Here is a 19,014-nt window from a genome sequence, read left to right as displayed (position 1 = left end):
TAAAGAACAAAAAAACAAAAAAAAGACCCACAAACAAGACAAAGAAAATCTGAAGAAAGTGTAATGCGACAATATCTATGGCAAAATGAACAGACAAACTGACCAATGAAAATGGAAAAATGAGAAATAGAGGATAAAAACAATTATGTAGTCGGAAACAATGGTAATTAAATCATAATAATGACTTATATCAACTGAAAATACAATTAAATGTTTGAATTACCTGCTTGTTGGTTCATCATTTCACTTTGTTTATATTCCCCATTCATTTCAATATACTAGCTGGTAAGTAAATGGTTGTGCATTCAGTGTTCAGTAAGTTAATCATGCTATTATTGAAGTGCTCTACTTTCTTGTTTAAACCATCTTATATTTATTTAAAGCATAAGTGTCTTATAGTTATATAATCAATAAAAATAGAAGCTAGAAAAAAAGAAATCAATTTACAAAAATGATTGTGAATAGCCAAAAAAGATACAGAACAACATTTTGAGATGGACACACTGAGCAGGGATGTGAAGAGTTAATTCACCCCATCAATACACAGTTGACTGTAGTCAATCTTAACTCCGTTGGAACTGCCAGTATTTGTATGTGATATAAATAATTTATACATGTATAGTATGTATGCTGTATCACTGACATACCACTCATATAAATTTTTCATTAACAGGAAACTCAGTAGGCCGGCCTCATTTCCTTTTATTGAAAAATGTATACATCTCATAGTATATCAATTATATAGTGGACATTATATATATATATATATATATATATATATATATATATATATATATATATATATATATATACGTGTTACCCTGCTATATCACGATAGGTGGGGTCCATAGAACCTGACCGTGTTATAGACTGAACCGTGTTATAAGCAACCAGGTCAGTTAGCTGAAGAAAATGATACATGTGCCCAAAAAAATGTATGGGGTGGGTGGGTAATAAATGTGGGCGTTAAAATACATGCTTAATTGGCACAGTTACCATCTTAAATTGATGCATATTGAATGTGAAATACCCCTGAAGTGAAAACAGAGAAGGCATATATAATATTTTATTTTATTTAGACAATCATGGATTGGTAAATATATGTGTATGCTGTTTATATATACACGTCGAATGTATAGCATGAATAAAGTATCAACATCATGTACCCACCCACGAATCTCATTACATACATCGAATCCACAATACAAGTAATTCCATCGAACATATGCACACACACAGATTTAAAATATTCAAAAAATTCTGTCACAGGTCTTATAGGTCTGAACACAGTGGAAAAACATAACAGACTCAGGTAACGAATGATGAAGCACATTTACTTTTCAGTATGTCCCAAGCTGGTAAATGTTAGTTTGTGTTTTAAGCCGTCGTTGGTAGCGTTTGTAAGCATAAACTTTTTTAATGCAAAAAGGAAACTTTCACAGCCCAGTAAATGTGTTCCAGTCACATTATTTAAGTTTGGTACTGACTTCCTTTGAAGAAAAGTTCTTTGTTTTTATTGAAGATTATAGTTGGCTTTCTTTGATGAAGAGCGCATGCGTTACTGAAGTAACCACTAAAGGACAGCTTTGGAGAACCAAACAAATGCTCATTTCTTATTGTGGTGGCCACATCAAATAATTGTATTGCATGATTAAGACTGAATTTTTTCCATTTACTTAGTATGTTTTCATAAGAATTGGTGCTTCAAAGGTAATCTGTTTTCTTTGAAATTTCAGCAAACTATTTTATATGGGTACATTTTTAAAAAGGGAATTGTCCATTGTTTGGTTGATTGTAGTTACTGTTCCTCCCTGCCTACTGAACAGATAAACAAGTATGATGGTTTTTTATATAATTTTTTGTTTACATCTGTGGAAGCGGAGTGATGCCACAGGATTACTACAGAAAATGTGAGTGTTCTGAAGGATTTGATTCTGAGTGAAATGAAGAGGAATTTTACTTACCATCCGCATACAAATGTTAGTTTATGTAAATATATTAACTGCTAGCGAGTGGCCAAAAATCCGACGAAAGATAGTTTATGAGATAATGCCTCGTCCGGTTGATCTCCACTAACAGAAATGTCAACAACAACAAAATGGATATCTCACAACATACAGTACTCATGCTTGATGTCAACATAAGTGGATTATGATATAACAATGCACTGTTAAGATGTTTTGTTAATATGGACAAAAAATTTGTTTATGTAACAACAGATAAATTTCAGTGTATTTTATATCAAGTTGCAGCTTCATTTCATGGGGCATCTGAATTTCTCCACTCCAAGCCAAAGGTTGCATATACAGGTTTAAACAACCAACAATGTCGCAAATAAAAACAAAAATCGCCAGATGGTATATTTTGCCACCAATAAGGAAAAAACATCACTGTTTGTGACGTTGGTGAAGTCCTATGCAATCCAAGAATAAACATTTTACACATTATTTTTCCTACTTTTAAGAAGAAAACACTTTTCTTATGTACGAGAAAAATACATATAAAATTTCAAGAGCTACGTCCTGATCGTCTTGTATTATTCATGTGTGATCTCTTCCCCAAAACATTAACAAACTTTTGACTTCATTTTGTACTTTTAAGAAGGATTTTTTTTTATGTACAAGAAAAATACATGTATTTAAAATTTATGGGAGCCACACCATGGCCATGTTATATCCGAATTTGTGTTATAGTGGAGCATGCTATAGTGTAAAAAAAAACTATCCCTCTATTCCATGCCTTAACTTTTGATGATTGAACAAAAACTTATTTTATTTCCCCATTACCTTTTTTCCATACACCTGAAGTGATATCAGTCTTCTATCTGGTGCAAAGGATGTCAGAAATTCTTCTTCAAGAGCAACATCTTTCCTTTTGTCTCGTCTGAATGAGAGAGAAATATCTGCCCAGTTGACAGGGGTCTGAACCTGCAAAAAGATTATTATTCATTTCAATCTATGTAATAATGTACTCTACTACTACTACTGCTAACACAATTGCTACTACTAGTGCTACTATTACTAATGCAATTGCTGTCATTGCTATTACTACTACAACTACAGGGTTCATACTGAACTTGAAATGATAAATTCAAAGACTTTTCCCAAACTTTCAAAGACCACAAACATAGATTTCCAAGACTTATTTTTGCTAACATTTTGTATACAGGTTATATGAGAAAACAATGAGTGCAAAACACTACAATATTGTTTAGCGATGAAATTCAAACAAATAATTAATTTCCTAAAATTGCTTTATAACGATCTAGAAGATAGGTTAACATTCATGGTTATTTCAGAAATATTTAACTTGTGCATCAGATTTAATACAAAAAAATTGTTCTCTTAATGACATCAGCACTGTTTTAAATGCATTATTATAGTTGCTGTGTTTTCTCTTCAATCATTCTGGAAAATGAAGCCACCACTGTCATCTTTTCCTCTGCTCTTCTCTGTTACAAGCACAATGAGTCCTTTTAACTATGTTTCTTCTGCCTTTTAAACAGAGGAAGCATGTAGGCTGGCAATGTCAGCTTCAAGACGCAGCTTTTTGGTTTGAGTTCTTCCACTTCATCCATGGCTAACAACCATTTCTTGCCTTTTCTGACTTTCTCCTCATGCTCCTCCTCTACTTTCTTCTTATCCAGCTAGGCATGGTACTTATGTCTTGCAGAGGAGGCATATGTCATCATTTCATTGCTAATGATGATTTCCAAAGGTCCACCTGCTTTTCTCATTGTGTCATTGATTAGCCTTTGAGCTCTGAGGCTTTCTCTGTTGAAGTTCTCAACAGACACCTGTTTGTTGACAGAAAACCCCCTCTCCACTGTTGCCTGCCCATGTGAAAACAACAACATTTTCTGGAGAACATTCCAATGTTCAACATATTCCTTTCTTTTGGAAAGGACAGAATAAAACACTTCATCAAGACTGTCATCAGTTCTACTGAAGCATTTCAAGGGATGATTGTCTGATTTGATAACTTCATCCACTAATTTTCCATACTGAGTGAATATTAAATAACATCGGGACTCTACCTTTTTTCCTGCCTCACACACAATTCATAACAGTGTGTAGTTGCTGTGTACTAATTTGCATCTTACCGTTGGCATGACTTGTAAGGGCTCCATCTCCCATCAAAGCCAAGTTGATCATCTTTTTACACAATATAAAAAACGCCCTTAGCTTACATGCTTTATCCTTTTTCAGGAATTCCTTGTACTTCTCTTATTCAAGCCAGATATCTTTGAAAGAGCAAAGACGTGGCATTTTTAAACAAGAGGTGAAACAAAACTGAAGACATAAATAGACTGAACAAATTTTGAATCCTCGAGCATGTGTTGCTTTCACACACTTTCTACATAGAGTGAGCGCTTGTTCAATGTAAGCGAAATTCAACTGGCTTAACAGTCTTGTAAAAATAAATCGTGATTTAGTGTAATGAACATTTTGATTGGCCAAAGCTAACAAACTCATCCAATCAAATTGAACGATTCATCAAAAGAAAGAAGCCAGGAAAACTGACTACATCTGAATCTAACAACCTTAATCAAATTTATTTGTTACAATAATGATAATAATAAAAATAATAATGAGCACTTTGTATAGCACCTAATATTTAAAAGCTCTAAGCGCTAACAACATTAGATAACACCTAAAAACATATATTATTATATGATTACGAAAAACAAACACCATGAAATTAGAAAACGAAAAACGTGCTGTTGAAGGGTGTAGCCGGCTTGCTTTGATGAAGAGTGCATGTATTACTGAAGTTGCCGCCAAGGCCAACTTTGGTTGGCCAAACAAATGCTCATTTGTTATTGCAGCAGCAATGAAACTGAATGGGTCATCAAAAGAAAGAAAACAGGAAAACTCGACTATAGTCTGACTATATATCCCCGTTTGTTTGTACTCCCCTATCGATTTCAATAACAAAAGTGTTTAATATGATAAAAAGTGCACAGAACTAAGTCAACTGAATCATTGATGTAGAACTTATAACCTGACTGTGACCAGAATGGCAATAATACTGGCATCCCCTGCAACTTTCATGCTTAAAGGACTTTCCATACTAAAATGGTGCCATATTGCATACACTTAGGGCTACTTTATTTCCATCAGACAACATAATGACGTAGTTCATCCTATTCAGTAACTGCCGGATAATTCCGTAAATTACCATTACCATAATGTTGAGAGTTTGGAATTATATCCCTTTGCACACATGAACATAGAAATTAAAATGCCCACTAAATCCATGTGAAAGGCAAATTTTCTGTTGTCATTCTTTTCCTTTGCATGATTCGACTCTGAAAAATCCAGAAGCAGACGACATATGTATGTACATCTGTAATCATGCACATACCCCTATGCTGAAAATGGACTTGTCCAACAACTGGAAATGGATCTCGAGCAGGTCCGTCTATTATATTGAAAACTTTCGTTAGGTATGAAACATGCAGATTATGACAGTGTTTGGGTAACTCTACTTGTCAGGTTAAAAATTATAAACCAATGAATGAATTGGCTAAGTTCCTTGCACTTTTTATCACAGTAAAGGTTTCCATTATTGAAATCGGTAGAGGGGTACAAATGGGTTGGTATAGTCAGACTATACATTGAATCTAACAACCTTGGACAATTTCATTTGTGATTGTGGAAAGAAATTAAAATTTTGGGGTTTATTTCAATTTTTAAAGACCTCAGGGTAATCTGCTCCATTTTCCCAAACTTTCAAGGTCTTAAAAGTGCTACCTCATTTTTCCCAAACTCTCAAAGACCTCCAAAGACCGCATGAACCCTGAACTACTACCATTACCAATACTGCTACTATCATTGTAGTACTACCTCATTATAATGCTGTCCATAGCATCAATAGAATATAATGTCTTATAGTGAAAATTTCTTATAATTTAAATGCATAATAAAGTAGGATCGATCAGCACACCACATCTTGCAAAAGGAACCATGTTATAATAAAGGGTGTTATAATGATGGAGAATGCACTATACAATTATATTTGTAGAAGGTAACCCAATTAGTATAAATCTTTATGTCCCTTGAAACCTTCTGTTACAACCTGAGAATTAAAAACTACAGATATAAAAAACAATGTAACAAAATGTATCTATTGACACTACTATCTTTAAGACAGAAAACCATAACTGATGACAGCACTCATTTTACTGTAAGTCACATAACCATAGCTACCGGTAACCACAACACTCTTGTTACTATCTGTATGACAGATAACCATATCTAATCACAATACTAATTCTCCTGTCTGTATGACATGACCATATCCACAACACTCATTTTACTATCTGTAAGAAAGATAACCATATCTAATCACAACACTCATTTTCCTATCTGTATGATGTGACCATATCCACAACACTCATTTTACTATCTGTAAGAAAGATAACCATATCTAATCACAACACTCATTTTCCTATCTGTATGACATGACCATATCCACAATACTCATTTTCCTATCTGCATGACATAACCATATCCACAGCACTCATTTTACTATCTGTATGACATGACCATATCCACAATACTCATTTTCCTATCTGCATGACATAACCATATCCACAACACTCATTTTACTATCTGTATGACATGACCATATCCACAACACTCATTTTACTATCTGTATGACATGACCATATCCACAATACTCATTTTCCTATCTGCATGACATAACCATATCCACAACACTCATTTTACTATCTGTATGACATGACCATATCCACAATACTCATTTTACGATCTGTATGACATGACCATATCTAATCACAACACTCATTTTCCTATCTGTATGACATGACCATATCCACAGTACTCATTTTCCTATCTGCATGACATAACCATATCCACAACACTCATTTTACTATCTGTATGACATGACCATATCCACAATACTCATTTTACTATCTGCATGACATGACCATATCCACAATACTCATTTTACTACCTGTAAGACAGATAACCATATCCACAACACTCGTTTTACAACCTGTAAGACAGATAACCACATTTAATCACAACACTCATTTTCCTATCTGTATGACATGACCATATCCACAATACTCATTTTCCTATCTGTATGACAGAATCACAACACTCATTTTACAACCTGTAAGACCAAAAACCATAGCTAACCACACCACTCATTTCACTGTCTTTAAGACAGCTAACCATAACTACTGGTAACCACAACACTCATTTTACTAACTGTAAAACAGTTAACTGTAACTATTGGAAACCACAACATTCATTTTACTATCTGTAGCACAGATAACCATAACTAACCACAACATTGACTGTAATGTCTGTAAGACAGTGAACCGTAACTACTGGGAACCACAACGCTCATTTTACTATCTGTACCACAGATAACCATAACTAATCACAACATTGATGGTACTGTCTGTAAGACAGTGAACCATAACTATTAGGAACCACAACACTCATTTTACTATCTGTACCACAGATAACCATAACTAACCACAACATTGATGGTACTGTCTCTAAGACAGTGAACCATAACTATTAGGAACCACAACACTCATTTTACTATCTGTACCACAGATAACCATAACTAACCACAACATTGATGGTACTGTCTCTAAGACAGTGAACCATAACTATCAGGAACCACAATGCTCATTTTACTATCTGTACCACAGATAACCATAACTAACCACAACATTGACTGTACTGTCTGTAAGACAGTGAACCATAACTATCAGGAACCACAACACTCATTTTACTATCTGTACCACAGATAACCATAACTAACCACAACATTGATGGTACTGTCTGTAAGACAGTGAACCATAACTACTGGGAACCACAACGCTCATTTTACTATCTGTACCACAGATAACCATAACTAACCACAACATTGATGGTACTGTCTGTAAGACAGTGAACCATAACTATCGGGAACCACAACATTCATTTTACTATCTGTACCACAGATAACCATAACTAACCACAACATTGATGGTACTGTCTGTAAGACAGTGAACCATAACTATCGGGAACCACAACATTCATTTTACTATCTGTACCACAGATAACCATAACTAACCACAACATTGACTGTAATGTCTGTAAGACAGTGAACCATAACTACTGGGAACCACTACACTCATTTTACATGCTGAGATGCTTATCCACATTCATGCTCACTTGCATAAATAACTTAAAAAATGTATTGCTTCCATTTTCAGTGTGACAAACAAGTAGATATACACTAACTCAATCTTTTAACAAGAAGGTAGATTTTTGGCAAATAATTTTACTCAAAGAATACTTACCCAATCACATCAATGTTAGAAAATAAGCTCCACTACTTCTTAAATCCAGCAATCCTGGAAAGATGGCAAAACCATCTGTCCTGTCTATATACCACTGAGGATGCTCACATTTGCTAGTAGTGCCCTGTCTATATACTAGTGAGGATGCTCGCATTTGCTAGGAGTGTCCTGTCTATATACCAGTGAGGATGCTCGCATTTGCTGGGAGTGTCCTGTCTATACACCAATGAGTATGCTCACATTTGCTGGGAGTGTCCTGTCTATACACCAGTGAGGATGCTTGCATTTGCTGGGAGTGTCCTGTCTATACACCAGTGAGGATGCTTGCATTTACTACTAGGAGTGTCCTGTGTATACACCAGTGAGGATGCTCGCATTTGCTAGGAGTGTCCTGTCTATACACCAGTGAAGATGCTCGCATTTGCTGGGAGTGTCCTGTCTATATATCAGTGAGGATGCTTGCATTTGCTGGGAGTGTCCTGTCTATATATCAGTGAGGATGCCTGCATTTGCTGGGAGTGTCCTGTCTATATACCACTAAGGATGCTTGCATTTGCTGGAAGGTGTGGGAGGGTTTAATAGTAATATGATGAGGTCAGTATTCTTAGAGTAACACAACTACAAAAAATTACTTTCTCCATTTACTAAACTGCCTCCCAAACTGCTGGCTGAAACTGGGTTGTGACTGAATCTGATGTTGAATGAGATCTGGCTGCCTATCCCTCTGCCTCTGATCATCTTTCCCTTGCAGCAGAAAATGCTGAGGTGGAAAAGGTGGAGGAGGTGATATGAAAAACTCAGAGGTCTCCTTCATTCACACTTCCTCTTGATGTCTCCTAACAACAGTGGCGAACAAAATGGCATAGAGCATAACATCAAAGAGTGGTGAGGTTTCAGAGACAACAAATGAAGAAATGTGTTTCACCATTTTAGATCAAGATTTAAAGCTGTAAGGGCATTGGCCATGGAATGGTGCACTGCTAAGTCCCATGCACTTTCTTCCAACTTCCACCACTGAGAACGTAAAAACCATATTCTGCACAAGCTTTGAAGCTGCATTAAACACCTGTCAATCAATCTTTTAGAACAGTGAAGCAGATATTTGTGCTGCTGCAATGTTCCTACTGACACTGGCACTGTCCAAATGTTTGCAGCAACAGTATGCGGAATAAGATACCAGTAACAGGATTTCCAAACAAAGGCCAAAGAAGTACCTGGGTTCTGGAATATGCCCAAGAGACGACCATCAATCTCACTATGTTTTACTAACTGTGGTAGGAGGCAAAAGGGCAGATGTCTTCCTCATCCTCAATGTCTTTAAAAAGCCATGACTTTAAAGTTCTGATTCATACATGGAGGTTGTGGACATTGAGATCCAATAAATTTCCTTCATGGCAGACTTGAAACTGAACTGTGACTTCTCCATGGTAGGATCAGAGTTAAGTAGCAGATCAGTGTTTTTTCTGCACCAGGGTTTACATGCTTTTAACTCAGGAAAGAACAGAACAGAACGGAAAGTTGATTCAGTACTTAAGGCCACCATCCCATAATACATAATAAACGGAATATAATACATGTGCACCATAAACAGCATAGTGAAATACACTTATTTAGGTGTTGATAGCGATACTTTTAACAACTCAACTCTTAGTTTAAAAGCAAAATACAAAAATTTGGAAACATCTGTAATAAGGCTTATTTTCTGAGTGGACATTAAATTTGTAAATTTATTTACTGAATGGTTGATATAATACATCTCACTGAGATATTTCCATCTTAAATTGGTATGAGAAGTACATATACACACAAAATAATATTCTTCTACACACTTTATATTTTCCTTAAGACACAATTTTCAAACTCTTTGATCTCTAAATTTTAGTGTCTTCTTGTTCAATCATTAAATCTTGAAAAGATTCAAATGCATTTCAGAAAATGAAAGGTAGATCTAATGTTAAATATTTCTCAATAATAATGACTTGTACTGACTATAATAAACATATTTGATACAATAGCCTAAATTATGTGACCAGATCTGTAATGAGGAATCAAATAGGCATTGTTGGAACATAAAAAACCTTTTTCTGTCACCCATTTCTTGAGTTAGCCGTTCCTAACCAAAACCATGAGCGAATTAAACATCTTTAACTTTAGTGGCCAATGTGGTTTTGCCTGACTCATCCACTTATTTTTAAAATAACATGGGAAAGGATATCTGCTGTCAGATAGGTTTAATTTTAGTCCAGTACTTAATACATCTGAACATATAAGTTGTACTCAAAGGGATTCATCTATATTCATCAGGATTATCATAATTATTTACAGTATTTTGTACATTAAGATATCTTTTACAAAATCTGTGTTGAACTGCTTTTGTTTCAGGTAAACATACATTCTCCAACTCAAGTGAAATTCAGGGACATTTCCAGACTTCAAAAATAAATTTCCAGGACCTCAAATGTAGAAGTAAAATGAAAATCATTTTGGAATGATGAGCAAAACAAACCAGAAAGACTGAAACTCTGGAGATTTGGAACATAACTGAGCAAGATAATTGCTTAAATGATCATGTCATGATTTCAGGACACATTAAAAAAAAATGGTCACAAAAATTGGTAAGTAAAAATGATTTAACAGGTGCAAACATGATTTTCAAGGACTTCAAAACTAAAACGTAACCTTTCAATGACTTCAAGGCCTTAAAATAATAAGCCCAAAATCTGAAACATTCAAGGAAGCATGCAAACTCTGCTGCATTCCCTGTGGAGGTTGTCTTCATCCAGCAAAGCTACTATGTTCATGCACAAGATACCAAGTGGCATTTATTACCATTAGCATCTCAAGGTGCCTTTATTTTTCCATGACAAATGCCAAAAATGTCTAGTGTGAAGGCTGTGTTGGATGTTGCACACCCAATGATGCATGTTTCACTTGGACATAAGTCTTGAAAAAAGACAGTAAAGAAAGCCAGAAGGATAACTGGATGAAAAGGCTGGAAGACCAGACTGGCAGTCAGATGATCTGTGAAAACGATGGACTGGTTATACTGCTCCCTTTATGGTTCCATATACAATGGGATGGACAGCTGGTATGCAGCACATTCTATTGAAAGGACCAATTTCTGATTGAGTGGTATGCACAGCTTGCCATAAAGCTGGACTGGAAGGATGAAAACTGGGATGGCAGCGTGAGGTAATGATGGAATGTAAGAAAAATTGGCCAGATCATTTCTGTGCCACATGTGCCTAATGGGTAGATGTGCTTCCATCCAATTCAAAGCACCATGAAATGGGCCCAAAAGAATTGGCAGGTGATGAAATCTCCCCCAACAAAAGCAAATGCACTGTCATCTCTTAAATCAACTTCATGACAGGCAACTCCTGGAATTAATAAGAGTGGTGTATCACAGCTGTATCAAGTATCACTGAGTTGCCCACCTCTAGCTGGCTGGATGTGATGGCCCTTTCCAAAGAATTTTTGGAGGGTGAGACACCATTGGAACATCCCTGCTACAGAAAATGATTTTCAATGAGCCTTAAGATGTCACTCTCTGATGATTTTGATGTCATCTTTCTATCTCAAGCCTTCATACTTTTGCTCATGACATAAAATAAAGGCCCCTCTGGCTGTTGGCTATATCACATCAGTACCATTTTAATTTCAGACTAATGTGACATTATAAATATTGTTCGAGTGAAATCCCCATGTTGATATGACTTTCTATTATCGCAGAGTTACAATAACAAAAATTTCCAGGATGACTATCATACTGGATATCAGATGCACACCATTTCCATTCAGGACCAACCAGGGATCATAATATGTCTTCTTTTGAAAGCACAATGTTGATATGAAAAGCAATTAAGGTTGAATAGCGATAACATTTTCCAGATGGCCACGAAATGTGGTGGCCATAATGCAGGTCAGATTGCTACCACTTTCATTTATGACCAGCTAGACTTCATAAGAAGTCTTTCATTGAAAACAATATGCTGATATGATCATTCATTCATTCATTCATTCATTCATTCATTCAGAAGTAGCGATAACAAGATTTTCCAGACAGCCACTGTGGTGGCCAAATTGGATGTCTGGGTGACACCATATTCATTTAGGTCCATCTATGCATAATAAGTCTTTTAGTAAACACCCTATGCAGAAATGACAATCCATACAGGATGAGTAGCAGCAACAAGATTTTTTCAACAGCTGGTCATATCAAACTGCTTCCACCAAAAGACTTCTGTTGATGTCCAGTTGTTGCAAAACGAAGATGGTGCCAATCTGATATCCAATATGACAACCATTGCATACAGTCCTGAAAATTTTGTTATAGTTACTTCTCTAAATTTGAAAGTCATATGAACTTGTACTAATGGATCGATCGGTGATAGATGACAGACAATAGACCCTTCTGGTCTATGCCCAGTAGATCTAAAAATCAACGTAGTCCCATGTTTAAATGATGATCCATAACTGAAACCTGGTTTCACAATGATCCATTAAAAGGTCTGGGTCTTGTTAAATTGAAGGACTAATTGCATCCACTACATTTTGTCATACATTTCATTCAGTTTCACAACAAAATGGTTAATAACTTAAAACTAAGCATGGGAGGATTTTTCATATTGTTGTTGTTGAGTTTAATTATAGTGGCGTGCGCACAATTGTGCATGTGCCACTTTTTTCTGACTGCACCACAGTCTGCTAGTTGTTCCTGGGGAAGGGGATGGTGCCACCTCCCCCAGGCTTTTATGGATTCAAGGAATCTTGATAGTTTGGTCTCAATCTGTGGGTCCATAAAGGTCCCTACAGTTGAATGGTTGGCTGTCATTAGTGGGAAGGAGAGCTTGGGAACGGTCCTGCTTGCTTTACATCGCTAGTTTCTTGTTGCATTTGCCTGGTGTTTCTTGCGATTTTTTTTTCTTTTTTTTTTTTCGATTTTTTTTTCTTCTTCAAAATGTTCTAAAAGGAGGGGGGGATGTTCTATGCTGTTTATAGAGGTTCTTAGTAGAAATCATGTATGAAGAGAGATTTTCAAGGTTATTATGGTATTACTAGTTGAGGTGTTTAGGGTGTGCTTCCTACGTTATGTTATTTATAAGTTTTTAGATACTACCTCTTTAAGTTATTTATTTATTAATGTTTTTAGAGATTGAATGTTATTTATACTTTATTTAGCAAGAGACCGGAGTCCTAGCCGATTACACGGTTCGTTAAGGACATCTAGGACTGGAATCCTAGCTGATTACTCGGTTCGTTAAGGACATCTAGGACATCCGATTTTGCGGTTTCCTTAGTTTTTTATAGGTGCTTCGTAAGTGAATTATTTATTAATATTTTTATAAAATTGAATGATATGTTATGGGTTTTTATGTGGTGGCTTCTAAATTTATTTAGCTAGTTAATGGGTCTTTTGGTTTTGTGGGGATAGTAATTATATTTGTTCCTAAGTCCTGCTGAGTCTATGAATTGATTTATATTTTTATATGCTGATTGTTTATTTTTATTAAAGTCCATAAGTAACTCTGGGTATGTGTGTGGTGATCCAATCTCTTTTTGGTTTTTGATAAATATTTTCCGAGCGGGTTGATATTTTGGGCATATATTGAATACGTGGTGTAGATCTTCGGTGGTGTGGCAGTTAAAGCAGTTAATGGTTGCTGGTTTAGGTCCGATAAACCTTCCAAAACTGCTTGCTAGTTTAGTTTTTCCAGTTATTATCCTGTTTATGGTTTTCTGTTCTAAATAGGTACCCTTAGGTAGCTATATGTTCCTATCTACGTTTTTTGGGGATTCATGGTACTTTTTACCTTTTGTGGAGGAGTTCCAAAAATCTTGCCATGTTTGGTCTATATATGTTTGTGCGAAGCTTATTGCTTCTGTAGAGCTACAGTTAAGCTTGATAGAGTTTTGATCTCCTAGTTTGGTTTTTGCAACTTTGTCTGCTGTTTCGTTGCCAGAGATTCCAATGTGCGACGGTATCCACATGAGCTCGACTAATTGATGTGCTATGGTGATATCGTCGATTAATTGGCATGCTCTGTCGAGGAATTGTTCCCAAGAGTGTGTATTGCGATTTTGGATCGATTTGATAACGCTTAGGGAATCGCTTATAATGACTGCTTTAGGTATTTGGTTGTCTTTGATCCATTGTAGTGATTCAAGTATAGCCCAGAATTCAGTGGTTTAAATGGAGCAATAGTCAGGTAATCTGGATCCCGTTTGTATATTGAATTCAGGGATGACTATTGCTTTCATTGTGATCCACTAAAAACAAGATTCTGTGATACTGAGATCTAAGTCAAAATGGGCAATAATACAAAAATAAATCACAAAAGCACAATGACAGTGATTTATGAATATGATAGCTTCACTTTAACATTTCCCAGGTTATTTATTAATTCTCCGAATATAGTTGCATTCACAAGATTCTGTCACTATATCTAGCTGCAATTCAAATAAGCAATAACTCAACAAAACATGCCTAAGCAAAGTGATTCTTCAAAATCTTCATATCTTCAGATGGGTTACCATAATGTATACCAAGTTTCACAATGAAACATTAAAAGCTGCAGGACAAGTTGCATTCACAATATTCTCTCATACAATACATTCAACTGCACAATAACAAGAGTAATACCTTTTAATAAAACTGCGTAACGATAGGATCTATTGATATAAATATCTTCATGTACAAATTTTCATGGTGATCCACTAAAAACACAATTCAGTCATACACTACATAAAGCTTCAAAGTCTAAAATTGCAATAATAAAATAAATCACAGGAGCATAGTCAATATGCACATCTTTAGTTCATCACCATAACATTTTCTTGTTAAGTCAAATAGGGCAATAACTCAAACAAAAACTATAGGAGCATAGTGAGTTGTCAAAATGTACATCTTCAGATGATGACCAAGCCTGACAATGATACATCAAAAACTCTAAGACTGGTGGCATTCACAAGATTCTATCATACCAAACATTCAGCCGCATCACATAAAGGGAAATAACTCTTAAAAAACTTGCAGGAGCAAAGTGATTTGTCTAAGTGCATATCATGTCATGATGACATTAACATTTACCAAGTTTCATGGCAATCCAACGAAACTGTTGGACAAGTTGCATTCACAAGGAAGTGTGATGGAACGATGGGCAGATAGATGGACATAAGGATGCCTGTGTATATAGAAACGATGCATGTGAAAAAAATTAAAGTTACATTTGATTCTATGTATTTCAGCTCAATGTAATTTACCAGGAATTTTCCGTTATTATTTTCATACGATTTAGCATGTGATCAAATCATGAACTTGAAAACATGTCATATTTTGTTCCAGGAATGGGAGATCTTCCAAGAAAAACACTGCTTGAAATACCACTTGTACAAGACTGCTGAGGCAGCAGCCAAACAAACCTGCCAGTTGATATTTCCATCCTTGTCAAATGAGGAAACTCTCCCCATACTTCCTGCCACAATGAAATCATAAGTTGTCTCCTCTTGAGTCAGATGATGGCCCAGAAGATGTCGCACTATCCCAGATTTCTTTGCAATACTGAAACATATCAAATAACATTCATTAATATACATACCACAAACAATATATCTGCAAAGATAAGGATATTTTAGGTATCTTGTAGCTTCGATAAGACAAAACGTTTTCATTTAAAAGGTGCTCAAATATAATGTACAAAACACTGTTAGCTTCTTACACTACTGCACTAACTCAGACCAGCTCCTCAGCCTGAATTTATACACATATTAATAAAGAAGGGTGTTTAGTCTAAACTTCAAACATTGCTCATTACAATATGAGTCCCTCAAAGGGACTGATGACCTCCAGGCCAAAATGAACTTTCAGGAAGTGAAATAAGACTATTGTCCTTTTAAATGATGAGTGTTGACACTATCTCTGATATTACTGAGTGATAAGATTAAACAGATGTGCACCCTGGTGACCATACTGGATATCAGATAGCATTATTTTCATTTCAGACAAAGTAGATATCATAAGAAATCTTTTGGCAAAAATTAACATAACCATCCATTTAGAAGGAGCAGTGATAACATTTTCTAACTCATCACTAAGGTGACCATATTGACTTTTAGAATGGCATTTTTTCATTATGACCAACTAGTCACCATAATAAGTCCTTGTCAACGTGACTTTCCATTCAGAAGGAGTAGTGATAACAATATTTTCAAGATGGCAGCCATGGTGGACTATATTACATATCAGATCAGCACCATTTTTATTTAAGATCATACAAAGTCTTTTGGTTAAAATTCCACATCAATATAACCACCCATCTAGGAATAGGTAGTGATAACAGGATTTTCAAGACTGGCAAGGTGTTCGTTGTACTGGATTAAAGAACAACACAATTTCATTTAGGGATTAACTAGACATTGGGATGAATTTGTATGTAATGTTTTATGGCAATCCTTCAAAATATTTAGAAGGACAACAAACATGAGCTTACAGATGGACAGATGACGAACAACAGGTCTTCTCATAAGCTTTTCTAGTCTATGTTCAGAAGAGCTACAAAGCATTAAAACATTTAAAAACAATTACTGCTGGAAACAATTAGTATTCCATTTATCTTTACACACTGTCGAACTTAAAAAAAAATGTATTGTATAATATTTTTTAAATCAAGTGAGGTTAAGTTCATTTGTCTATGTATTCTTCAATGTATACAAAGCCATAATGTAAAAGTTGCATGCAAGTATCATTAGAAGTAAGAACTCAGAATTAATCTATACATTTGTAAAAACCAGTTTTTCTAATGTAATATATTACTTCAATAATAGATGCCTGATCATAATACCACAGTCTCACAAATCCAGCCTTCCCAGCTAACATTTTTAGCACTGGGAGCAAAATATTATCTGGCTTCATAGGTCAGTCAAACATAGTTACCTCCCTGGATTGGTTCCAAATTCTGTGTACCTCAATTACTACTGGAGTGGAATGCATGTCTCCATATATTAGATGTAACTAAGTATCCAAGTGGTTCCATATTAAGATTGGGAAGGTATTATTGAAGAAAAATATTTTACTAGAAAAATTGGTTTCCTCATATATGTTACCCAATCATAATATCTTAGGAGGGCAGGTAGGAGGTGGAAGGAGTTGCATCCCCTTATTCAAAGTGCTCATCACTGGACCCCAATGGTATGTGAGGCAGCTTCTAGATTAAAAACCCAGCCTAAGCTTTGACTTTATATGCTGACACATGGCTTTTGGAAAAGGGAAATATTTCACTCTTGCAAATCTAGCAGAAGTCATCATGGCACATCCTTAGGAGGCTGCCAAATGTCCAAAGGTAACCTACTGCATAACAGGTCCCATCAGGTCTAATCAAACCTTCTGGGATGAAAGATCCCTGATGTAAAAGCCTGAAAAAGTTTACTCTGAAAACCATTGCACAACTGCTAAAATGTCAGCTAGGGAACAGTTTCACTCTCATGCATGACTTGTTGCGACTACCCTAACTTCATGATCCAAAATACATAACAAGTTCATTTTTTGATTTTGGTTATATTTTCCACATGCAGAATGGTTAGATCTGTCTTATACAGGACTATACAGCCTGTGCTGGGATATCATCCTTTTCTCTCTTTTAGAGTTAAGAATACATGAGGTCTTCCTCTTCAAACTAGCTTGGTTCAAGAACCATTTAAAGCTCTCACCGAGAACTGCACATGACCTTGAGTTTAAGGGTCCAGACTTAAAAGAGTTTTTATCCCAAAACACTGATGGCCCATGAGTGGAAGCCTGTACTTTACAATTAAACAGTGGCCTATGAGTGGAAGCCTGTACTTTACAATGAAACAGTGGCCTATGAGTGGAAGCCTGTACTTTACAATGAAACAGTGGCCCATGAGTGGAAGCCTGTACTTTACAATGAAACAGTGGCCTATGAGTGGAAGCCTGCACTTTACAATGAAACAGTGGCCTATGAGTGGAAGCCTGTACTTTACAATGAAACAGTGGCCCATGAGTGGAAGCCTGTACTTTACACGAAACAGTGGCCTATGAGTGGAAGCCTGTACTTTACAATGAAACAGTGGCCCATGAGTGGAAGCCTGTACTTTACAATGAAACAGTGGCCCATGAGTGGAAGCCTGTACTTTACAATGAAACAGTGGCCTATGAGTGGAAGCCTGTACTTTACAATTAAACAGTGGCCCATGAGTGGAAGCCTGCACTTTACAATGAAACAGTGGCCCATGAGTGGAAGCCTGCACTTTACAATGAAACAGTGGCCATCATGAGTGGAAGCCTGTACTTTACAATGAAACAGTGGCCATCTTGAGTGAAACTTACTTATCCAATCAGAACTGAATGTAGGTTCGGGCAACCAGTTTCCACCACTTGTGAGAAATGTTTTTTCTTACATGTTTGTTTAATATGATCCAGACATGCAGGATAAACAGTACTGTATTAGGATGAAAAGCCTGCCATCACGGCTGCTTTAGCAGATTATGAAATGTCTCCATTTCTTTGGAGCTTCCACTGCCAGATTCTCAAGTCAGTTAACTACGACTTTTCCAACTTGAGGGAAACAATCAAGATGGTGCGACACTCTGATTCTCTTGCTTTATGTAGTACATTTGGAATCAGAGATGTTGGAGTGTATGCGTATTAGTCCAAGCTGTTTTGCATT

At 36.0% G+C, this 19,014-nt stretch overlaps 1 protein-coding gene across 1 annotated transcript in view; it reads right to left on the bottom strand.

Annotated features, from left to right (window-relative positions):
* LOC149782905 (uncharacterized) overlaps positions 1-19,014 on the bottom strand; it is a 59,865-nt gene that overhangs the window by 15,747 nt on the left and 25,104 nt on the right. Inside the window, exons 7-8 of the mRNA XM_089934460.1 lie at positions 15,755-15,893; positions 2,787-2,927 (exon numbers count right to left, since the gene is read on the bottom strand). Coding sequence (XP_089790586.1) covers positions 2,787-2,927; positions 15,755-15,893 — 280 coding nt within the window. The remainder of the gene's footprint in view (positions 1-2,786; positions 2,928-15,754; positions 15,894-19,014) is intronic.

This window comes from Sinohyriopsis cumingii, chromosome 15, assembly GCF_028554795.1.
Source record: "Sinohyriopsis cumingii isolate HCF-2022 chromosome 15, ASM2855479v2, whole genome shotgun sequence".
NCBI classification, from domain to species: domain Eukaryota; kingdom Metazoa; phylum Mollusca; class Bivalvia; order Unionida; family Unionidae; genus Sinohyriopsis; species Sinohyriopsis cumingii.
This window is presented reverse-complemented; position numbering and strand designations above follow the sequence as displayed.